The sequence below is a fragment of the Salvia miltiorrhiza genome, chromosome 5 (assembly GCF_028751815.1).
Source record: "Salvia miltiorrhiza cultivar Shanhuang (shh) chromosome 5, IMPLAD_Smil_shh, whole genome shotgun sequence".
NCBI lineage: Eukaryota > Viridiplantae > Streptophyta > Magnoliopsida > Lamiales > Lamiaceae > Salvia > Salvia miltiorrhiza.
The window spans coordinates 22,706,980-22,717,881 of NC_080391.1; the positions used below are offsets into that span (position 1 = coordinate 22,706,980).

Genomic DNA, 10,902 nt, shown 5'->3' on the forward strand with positions numbered 1-10,902 from the left:
GATTAAAGAAAAAAAAACCAATAAAAATAGAATAAACTTGTAAAATTTACAAAAAAAAAAAATAATAATTAAATGCATGCATTTCCAAAACTTAAGTAGGTGGACATGTCTTTAAGAGTTATAGTCATTGTTTTTTTATTTTTTTTAATAACACATTACTTTATGTCACTATCAATGAGCAAAATAGTATTTTCATTGCAAAATGGCTAGTTTTGATATGTTTTTATACTTGTGGCTTTTTTAAAATGTATTTTTATATTTTAGGCTACTCATATATATTGTTTTTATCAACATGTCTACATAATTTTTTTTTTCTAATTTTTTAATCTCTTATTTTTGTATATCAATATTTATTATATATTTGTTGGAGTCATTATTAAAACGGGTAAATTATATGTGTGGATAGTGAACACATAATACTATATCTTTTTGTGATGAGAACAAGTAGTAAGATCGTTTTTTACATATCAAATTCAAATGTATGACTCCAATATAAAATTATTTCATTTATTATATTATAAACACAATTAAAGTGATTACCAATTGAATTTTGATGGGTTACACACTAGTATATAAATATATAAGTTCAAGCGGATCCGAACCTCTCTTTTTAATATTTTTAACACTTTATTACTTATTCTATTTATGATAGTGTTTATATTGAAATTTCCAGGTTGCAATGGATAATTTAACAAATTATATTTACAAATTTAAAAATATTATAATAATTAGAGAGTATTATTATACATGTCGGAGCCAAATATAAAATTGTTTTTATGATTTCTACTTATAAATTCCAATGTAAAAGTAAATCTCCGTTGGCAAATAAATTTACATAACGATCAAATTTGAACTCTTAAAAACAAACTATCTCAAACTCCAACACCCAAAATTATAAGAAAATAGCATTTCAGCAGAGACATCAAAGGACTAACTGAATACAAAGATTACGCGAAGGCGAGTAAGTTGAACTTACATTGGAAAAAAATTATCAGACCCGACCTTTCTGAATAAAAATATCAACAACTGTAATACTGTATAGCTGATTAATGCAATTTGCACCGCATTATCTATACTAAAAGAAAGGGTCTCACATACCGTGTCCACTCATTGTCATCTTCTAGTCCATGAAAAGCAAAAGCATCCCTACAAGAAATAATAGGATGGAAAAAATGTAAAAAAAAAAAAAATGAAAAACAACAGTGTTTGAAATTTTACCATTTAAGATTAGCAAGAGATATCCTTGTGAATGGCTGAATACATTAATTTTCTACGAAAACAATTACTCTCTGCTACTTTACAAGTGTAAATAAGCTGAAACTACATATTTACCTTGGTATTCTCATTTGCTTGCTTCTGAGTACTTGAATTAGATGTTTCAGTAGGCATCACTGGTACCTTTCCCGTTTCACTGTTTTTCTCTTCTCTGACTCGGTTAAAAACTTGAGTGTACCCTTCTGCTGCTGCAGGATCAGTCTCATCCCAGTCGCCAAATTTGGGAACAGCGGGGCTTCGATCAGGCTGCCATAAGCACGAGAAAATGAGGAACTTTAGCAAAGAGACATGAAAGATCATCGCAGTACAAGTAAAACCTCTAGCCGAATGATGCTTAATTTCCACACACTCGGACTAAAATGTAATATTTCATAAACTCTTGCATCATAGGCAGTGAATCTAGAAGGACTACCTCTTCATGAATGGTGTAATTCAAATAGTCAAATAAAACTCGAAACTCGCAGTCAAAGATCTATTCGAACTACCAACTGTAATGTCGTGAATTGACCAAGTCAATATCATTCTTCCTAGATCAATGCTCTAAGTAAAACAGCCAAGGAGGAGTTTTCAAAACAAGCTACTTTAATGTGTGAACTAATTAGTCTCCACAAGCAAGAAATACAAGCAGTTTATGAAGCATGTATGAAGCAAATAGGTAAAACATTACCGAGTCATCTCCTCGTGTAACTGATCTCAGCCGAGATCTTCCAGGAGTAGAGGGTGCTAAACTTTGGCTCCCATCAGATGTAGCTTTCCTTTCTGAAGAAGGAGAAGAAACTCCGATACTTTTTCCTCCAACTCTGGCCTGGGAATGCGGATGCAGTGGCGAATGATCCGTACTGCGATCAGACCCTACACTATTCCTTGCATGCCTCTTAGGTGTGTCACCAGCACTCGAGCCACCATAGCGATGGTGAGGTGAGTTTGAACTGTTTCTTCGGCCTGCAGTCTCATGACGCAAGGGAGAATCAGTTAGCCTTCTCATTTCACCATCTTCTCTACTAGACCGCCGATCATGCCTTGGCCTATAGATTTCTATGGGTTTCAATGCTTCTACTTCCAATTTATCACTTCCAGATTGTGAAGAATTATTACGCCTTTTATAAGATGAGTCATTTGCAGGTATATGATTGACTACATTTGGGGAACCAGTTGATTTCCTTACTTCACCCTCTTCTCGACTAGAAGGCCGCTCATGCTTTGGCTTTTTTTCTTCAGATGCTTTTTGATCCTTCAATTCAGCCTCAACACTGTCATCCAGATTAATTTGGTAAATCTGACCACTCTTCTTATCCTTCCTGGCATTATCGAAATACATGGTGTAGGGGATTTCTTCAGTTTCCCAGTTGCCAAATTGAGGTACTTGTGACCGCTGCTGGAAAATCAAGAAGCAACATCAAGAATAGCTCCATCCTACGTCAACTTAGTGAATTGTCATCAACCACATTGGACAACATTAGGCATCAGTTTGTATTCAAGATAACATTACAAATATCAAACACTGACTGAGAAGATAAACATAAAGACAAGGATGTGTGTCTGATGTCAAATTATTGTTTACTGATCTTCCAGTAAATTTAGTGTATATATTCCATTAATCATTAATGTTAGAGAAAATCAGTCTCATTCATATGTATTTAGGGCCCGTTTGATATGGGTTTAAAAGCAGGATAAGTTAAATTAATATGGATTTATGCAGTGTTTGGTATTATGTGCTACTAATATGGTCAACTTCAGGTTTATCCCAAGACCCTAGCTTATTTTGTGGGATTAACCAACACTAATTATACCACCCTCCTCATGGGATAAATTTAATACCGAGATGTTAAAATCGAAAATTGATACCCTTTTCACGCCAAACGATGTTGTGAGGATACCAATGCCTCCATCTTATTTTCATATTTGAGGACACAAATGTCTTTTGGTAAAATATGTGAGGATAATTTAGGTATTTGATATGTTAATCCAACCTATTCCAATGGATACCAAACACTTTTTGGGATTAATTACCAATGATATCAAACACCCATATGAGATTAGAAATCATGACTAATCCACACTAAATTATCAGGATAATTTATATCCTGATTAATCCAATACTGAAAATCAAACGGGCCCTTAGCATGTTATCTCTTTTCACATTGCCCATGATTAGCAACAACTTAGCGATAGCATGCATAAGATGACAAGGTCATAAGGTCAAGGATCGGGATGTCTACGTGAAATCTCAGCCTATGAGACAAAATCTTGTGGGGAGGGGGTTCAGATGATAAATTTATAACAATGCAAAACATATTTCTCTTTCATTTTCTTACCTATATTTCCAGGAATTCTCTATCTCTGTTCCTTATTGTGAGGCCAAAACATGAAAATTGGAAGGTTTTTCTAGGTTATTTTTACCTTAATGTACTTATTAATATCAATATGTAAATACTATTTCAGTAAGCTAGTGGGCTCTTTCAATGGGAACGTCTTGACACTGGTGCATGCTAAGAGCATTTGCCTAAAACCTCTTGCTAAGGTCAGATTCTGGTAGACTTCAGTATCTTACCTCTTGGGAAAGACTTCCTAGTGATTTCTAGATTCAAGACCTCTCCTATTAACCAATTTTTAGATTCAGAGCCTCCCAAAAATTATACTCCCTCCGTCCCATTACAAATGTCCCACTTTCCATAATGGGATGTCACATTACAAATGTCCAATTCCTTTTTTGGAAATATATTCTCTCTCCATACCTAATATTTAAACAATTTTCACCTGCTCACTTTATCTACTTTCTACACATTTCTTAATCTCCGTGCCCAAAAGTAATGGGACATTTGTAATGGGATGGTGGGAGTATCTAAATAAACATTGAGCTACTCAAATTCGAACACTTTCGCAACTCAATGATTGAACTAATGAAATGGGAACTGTAAAATTCTTCAGAACAACAAGCAATCATCTTTAGTGTTACTTACATATTATACTTTGATGATATGCATGAAACCAAAGGCCATATGAGTTTTACTGATCTAGGAGTCTCTTCCCATATTAACAATGGAAAGCATGAACAAGATCAAACATGAGCCAAGTGATTTTCTCCTTTTACTCAAGTGCAAAGTATTCATCAACATTTAGTTCTTTTTGTTTCTACTCAGAGTTAGCATCAATATTATATATGACGGAGTTCATGTTGTCAGTGCATTAACTTACAGATCTTGTTCGATAAATTCCAAATTAGAGTTCTTTGTTTCTCCTCAACTAGTAATAGCATCCGAGAAGGAAAAATTTAACAATGAAGTATCAAATTTCACAGCCTTTCTTGTCCTATGCTCCTATAGAACCTTCTACTTGAACCTTGGAGTAAAATAAGTAATCTAAAAATAATTTAAAAGAACTATAAAAATATCAGAATATTGCCAATTTGCCACATTGATGCCAATGTAACATGAAATTGTTATGTCTTATTTCTTAACTTATTATGTTCAGTTAGTGGGAAAAGAGGTTTCTCACTTAAACTTTTATCCTTTCAATACGCATATACATTAGATTTTTCAAGAAATAGTGTACTAGCAAGATAACAGTCACAGTTGTATCTATTTCTTTGCAGATTACCCATTAACTTCAAGTTTCATGACAGCGTGACTTAAACCATCTAGCAAAACCCTTTCAGGCCTTTGTCGCCCCCCTACAAACCTATTCTTAATAAGATGTTCATCCCATGAAATGAAATCAAACACGAAGAAGATATCTCGTCAAGGCCTGGCTAGATCCGCATATATGTTCAGAACTATTATAATACACGATGGGGCAGTTCAGATTTTGAACCACAGTAGCCCTATAAGCCTTTGGACAACCATCTACTTCGGTTTTAGTACCACCAAGAGTTATGGAATAGCGAATCAACTACAAAAGATTAGCAAAAATGCTAACACGGGATTTTAAAGTGTTAGCATCTACCATTTATATTTTTGTCTTGCAGGGATCTAGATAAATAGCCAATATGCATTGAGATTGCATATATATTTCCAATTAATAACACTAAACATCATGGTAAATGTTGGTTCATTCTGTTCAAACTTAGCTTCGAGATTGCAGGCCCCTTATCTCGTAGAAGTAAATTTAACCATCACTACAATCTAGACCACAGAAAGATCCTGGCATAAATTAATACAAGTAGCCAGCGTATCAATGGGCAACATTTAATCAACAAGTAGTAAAATCACAAGAATCCTCGAGCCATATTCATCTGCGGACATAAAACATTGAATGAGGATAAAAGCTCCTACAGCACCACAAATTGCAGAAGACATCTCAACTTCTTCAATCAAATCATTAATCATAACACAAATTAAATTAAGAAACAATTTTATGCCCCATAAATGAAGAACCTCCCAAATCAACAAAGCAAAAGAAATGCAACCCGAAGACATTAGAAACTCAGCAAGTATTAACATTATGCAGCAATTAACTATATAATGAGCATAGATCAAGAAATAGCACTTACAGCCATAAATTTATCTTGAAGAAAATCAAATTTTGAGCTAAACCCGAGCGGCGGTAGATACTAGAAATTGAAGTGGCGGGTGAGCGGAGCGGCCGTGAAGATTGAAGTGATCTCAAATTGGAGTGAGAGAAGCAAGCGATAGATAAGAAATGAAGTTATAAAGGAAGAACACGTGCTGCTTGTTTTGTGCTGTGTGTATTTAATGGCCTCTCAGCTGCTTCGCTGTACAACAGTAACCAACATGCTATGCATCTAATCTAACCAAATTAAATTACTTAATTCTTTACAAATAATTATGTGACACAAGGGTGAAAGAACAATAAGTATACACACACTTCATATTCCGATTGAAGACTAAATAATTATTTTGCATAATCTGACAAAAGGGTAAAAGAACAATAAGTATATACACACTTCATATTCCGATTGATGACTTCACGTATCATACGATTTTAAGTGTGAGCATCAGGAATCAGGATTAATTAATAAAAAAAACCATCAATTTTGGACTTATATACGATTTAACAAACATTTTAATAATAGCGTCATATTTTGATTTATAACGGGGGTCAAAATTTTCCACAATTGAAAAAAACATCGTGGCATCATTATGTTTGGCGGGTTTTTTTTTTTTTTTTATTCTTATATTGCTTCGTTCCATTATTTATGGCTAGTATTTCATTTAGGGGTGTTCCAAGTTAAATAATTTATTTCATATTTAAAAAGTTTAGAGATTAATTAAAAAATTAATATATATATATATATATATATATATATATATATATATATAGGGGAGAGTTCAATGAAGACCACTCCCTTAGATAAAGAATAAAAATCAAATCTTGTGCGTCGATCATACTTAATCTAACGGTGATAATTCAACTGATTAAGATTATTAATTTTCGGTTATTTAATTTAATAAAGGTTATGTATGTAATTTTCTATTGTGCATATCCGTTTAATGCACTAAATATATCTAATCAAATCTTTTATTTATGAAATATTCATTTAGTAGATAAACAACATAAATTTTCTTAAAACATGTGCCACTCTCCCGTAAGAAATCTTTTTATGGACGGAGGGAGTATAATTTAATACTCTCTCCGTCCCGTAAGAATGTATCACATAAGGAATGGTACGGGTTTCAAGAAAAAAGTTGGTAGATTAAGTTTTGAATGGAAATGAGGGGTTGTGGTTGAATTGGTTGTGATGTTATATAGAAATGAGTGATTGTGGTTAAAATGAGAAAATGGGATCATGTTTCAAAATGAAAGTGATACACTTTTATGGGACGGACGAAAATGAAAAATGTGATGCATTCTTACGGGACGGAGTGAGTAATATTTTTTATAAAATTAACCCAATAAAAATCAGAAGATATCTATTTATTATATGAAAACAAATTCCAAAACTACCATTGTTTCTTAGATGAACATCCCACTACGTTATCCCACTACGCCAATTAGCAAAAAAAACTATAACAACCTACTACTGAAAGCAGTAACAAATTGATACAAAAAACGACCAAAATTACAATTTATAAATACCAAATCATTATTAAAATAAATTTTATTAAAAAAGAAGAAAAAGAACCCAAACCTTTAAAAGTACAGGAAGCAGATTAAGGGTCGAGCCTCGTTAAAACCTCTCAAGGGGAGAGGAAAAAGAGTACTCGTCTAGAGAAATCAAAGAAATAAGCGAAAAACATCAAGAAAGTGGGAAAACTTCGGGAGCTCCGGCCTAACCATCGCCCCCAAGTGAACCTGGCCTTCCTGAGCTTAGATAAAAAAAACTAAAACGAGACGGGGGAGGAAGAAGATTCCCAGCCAAAAAGAAAATAAAACGCAGTAAAAACCTACCAAACCAAAACCGCGGAAGAACGAACTTGAAGGAGAGAAAATGATGCGCAAAGACCGAGCATGGCACCTCAACGACAAATACTTGCCAGCTCCAAACTCTCAACCCTGACAGAGAAAAATCTCTATCGCCGAGCTATCAACAAGGCCCAACCATTTTGCCCCCAGTATCGAGCGCACCCAAATACTGTAAAAGAGCTAAAATGATGCCCAGAAACATCGCCTATCCATCGACCAAAACCAAGAAGGATGAGCGCCCATAAGATGCTCGACAGAATGCCAAGTCAGAAAATTGTCCAGATGGTGTTTGACAAAATACCAAACCATAACCAACAGCCAAAAAATCCAACCAAAAGAAGGCTGAAAATCTATTCCAGCCCGGCACCAGTTCATACAAATGTTAAGCAAGAGAAAAGGCTCATAAAAGAGCGGAGCACGACATATCAATGACACAAACTTGCTGTCTCCCAAAACTCGAGGCCGATAAAGAGAGAACATTATAGCCGAGCTACCAAAAAGGGCCGACCATTCCGGCTCCAGTTTTGAGCGCACCCAAAGACTGTAAAAAGTCAGAATGATGCCATGAAACGCCAAAGCCCGCAAACACGCTGCACACTAGAAAACCAAAGCAAGAGCAAGAAAATGTCGATCAAGAGCTCGACAAAAGAAAAGAAGAATACCAGCTACAAACATACAAAAGCACCAACCAACCCAACGAACAATCCATGAGAAATGATGCTAATGAACCATACGAATATGGCTATGAGAGGACATATCAAGATGCACTACATCTTTGATAGCATCAATTTCAAAAGGCCACCACCCTTCCTCCATATTATATGCAGCCAAAATATCAGCCACTTTGTTGCCTTCTCTATAAATGTGAGTAATATGAAGATGAAAGCTTGACAAAAGAGAAAGAACTCTCTTCCAAGAGGCCAGAAAACGCCAAGAAACCATTGATGAGCGCGCCGTAAGCAGCCGAACCACATAAGTAGAATCTGATTCTATCCAAAGGTAGTACCAGTGATTCTTATGAGCAATTTGGATAGCAGTGATAACTGCGAGAAGTTCCGCCTCAAAGGCAAAACCAATGCCACCTTTAATATGAAAACACCCTCGAACCCAACTAAAATTATCTCCCTCCAGCAGCAATTTTCCCAGGGGCACCCAGAGCCGAGCCATCAGTGTTAACTTTCATCCAGTGATGAGAAGGAGGCCACCAGTAAACGTTTATAAAATCCGGTGGTGGCGAAGCGCGGCCTTTAACACCAATCATTCGAAGAACCGAAAGATCTGCCCAAGTGTTATTCATGGAGCCCAAGCTGAAATTTTGTTCCATTTCCTTGAAAGCAACCTTGGCCGAATGCAGCAACCGTTTAGCATTAAAGACTTCATCATAGAAAATGCAGTGATTATGCTGCATCCAAATACTCCATATAAGCGTAATGATGCCAGCCTTCCAAAAACAGGTAACCTGAGAACTAAAAGAGTGATTCCAAGCAGCAACCAACATGGACATTCCAAGCAGCAACCAACATGGACATTGTTCGAATAGGGATCCGTTTGGGCAAAGGGGGCAGTGGGTTAGTGCAGCTGTAAAAATTGTGGGAAGAATTCGCTTGAGCTTGATATTCTTCCTCACCCCCTGTGCACTGCAAGCTAGTATGGCCTAAGTTGCCACATGTTCCACATGGTTTCTCCATCTGTTGTCCAGCGCTTGCCACTTTCTCTGCCACGGTATTGAGCAATCTTTCCATTCTACCCATTCTCTCTTCAAACTTATCCTCAAAGTCCGACGAACTTGCTTGAGCAGCTTTCTTAAGCAGTTGGATGTGCGGCTCCTCATACTCTCTCGTGGTCTCCACTAAGTGTTGAATCAACCGTTTGGCCTCACTTACAATATTTTGGGAAAACCCTCCTCCACTCGATGAATTCACAAGATTTTTAGTATCAACGGTCATCCCTTGATAGAAGTACTGTAGCAAATCTCCCTCTGAAAACTTATGGTTTGGACAGCTATCCACCAACCTCCTGAATCGAGTCCAGTATGTGCTCAATGACTCATCGTACTCCTGTTTCACTCCACTAATTTCCTTTTTCAGCGCACTCGTCTTGGTGGGGGGGAAAAAATATTTCAGGAATAGCTTTTTCATCTCTGCCCATGAAGTGATAGAATTGGGTGGAAGACTCGCGAACCAAGAGTTCGCCTCTGCTGTCATAATGAAGGAGAAGGTCGCCAATCTAAAGTGCTCCTTTGTAACTCCAGTGTGGCATTTCTGGACCTTGCAAATTTTGATGAATTCGCTCAAGAAATTGTAAGGATCTTCCCCCTTTTTGCCATAGTACTTTGGGAGAACATTAAGCAGACCAAGCTTAATCTCAATACCGATAGCAGCTGCCGGCATCCTAATCGGAGTCGGGGGGTCATCAGCTTCGTGGCTGGAGAGATCACACAGTCTAGGATCGTCAGCCGCCATGTCGTCTTCGGTGCTCTTGTCGGAATTCGACTCAACTTCCTCCTCACAATCTGTTTCTGCCTCTGATTCAAGGTCTGTTTGGGCAAACAGAGTCTCGTCAGCAGCGGCAGCACTGGGTTCCGCCTTAATGAACTGTTCCGTGTTGGCAGACAGGTCGAGTTGCGAATCCAGCAGTTCCAGCAGCTTTCGTGCCTTAGCCTCCTTTCTCAGTTTCTTTGCAGCTTTCTCGATCTCACAATCGAATAGGAGATTCGGCCGAGAAGATCTGCTCTTAAACCAAAAGAAAAATAAAAAGAAAAATAGATCAAAAGGGAAAAGAATTCAATTAACACTGCTCCCCGGCAACGGCGCCAATTTGGTGGACGTCGTTTTCTACCAAATAAATCCTACAGAATTATCAAAACAAATTAGTATAATGATAAGCAGGGTCGATCCCACAGAGAGCAGATAAAATCATTCAATTCCCTAAAATCTTTATTTTTGGTGATGCCACCACGCCTTAATTTTGAAAAAAATTAATTATAACTAAGGAAGCAATAAATCAAATAAAATAACTCTAGAAAATAATTAATGAAAGGTAACTCGGCTCGAATAAATCCACACTAATTCAAATCTCTGATCATCGACGCAAAGATTAATTAATCCATATCAACCAACTAGTTAAGGATACCGTGATACGCACTGACATACCCCAATTCCTACTTACTGTGTCGATAGACGGCTGGATACGTCAGTCCTGCCTATTTTCCTTATTAAAATATAATCTAGCTGGATATGCCAGTTATAGATTTAATATTCTAAT

At 36.5% G+C, this 10,902-nt stretch overlaps 1 protein-coding gene across 2 annotated transcripts; it reads right to left on the reverse strand.

Annotated features, from left to right (window-relative positions):
* Positions 1 to 892: 892 nt before the first annotated feature.
* On the reverse strand, positions 893 to 6,183 carry LOC130986787 (RPM1-interacting protein 4-like). Of its 2 annotated transcripts, none has more exons than XM_057910319.1 (4): positions 5,765 to 6,183; positions 1,943 to 2,650; positions 1,333 to 1,521; positions 893 to 1,146 (listed from the first exon to the last, which is right to left on the reverse strand). In XM_057910319.1, exons 1-4 carry the CDS (start codon positions 5,768 to 5,770, stop codon positions 1,114 to 1,116), a joined length of 936 nt encoding a protein of 311 aa, XP_057766302.1. In that variant the 5' UTR covers positions 5,771 to 6,183; the 3' UTR covers positions 893 to 1,113. The 2 variants fall into 2 exon arrangements, with proteins under 2 accessions (XP_057766302.1, XP_057766303.1); XM_057910320.1 differs by having other exon boundaries at positions 1,943 to 2,647; positions 5,765 to 6,088.
* Positions 6,184 to 10,902: the final 4,719 nt, after the last annotated feature.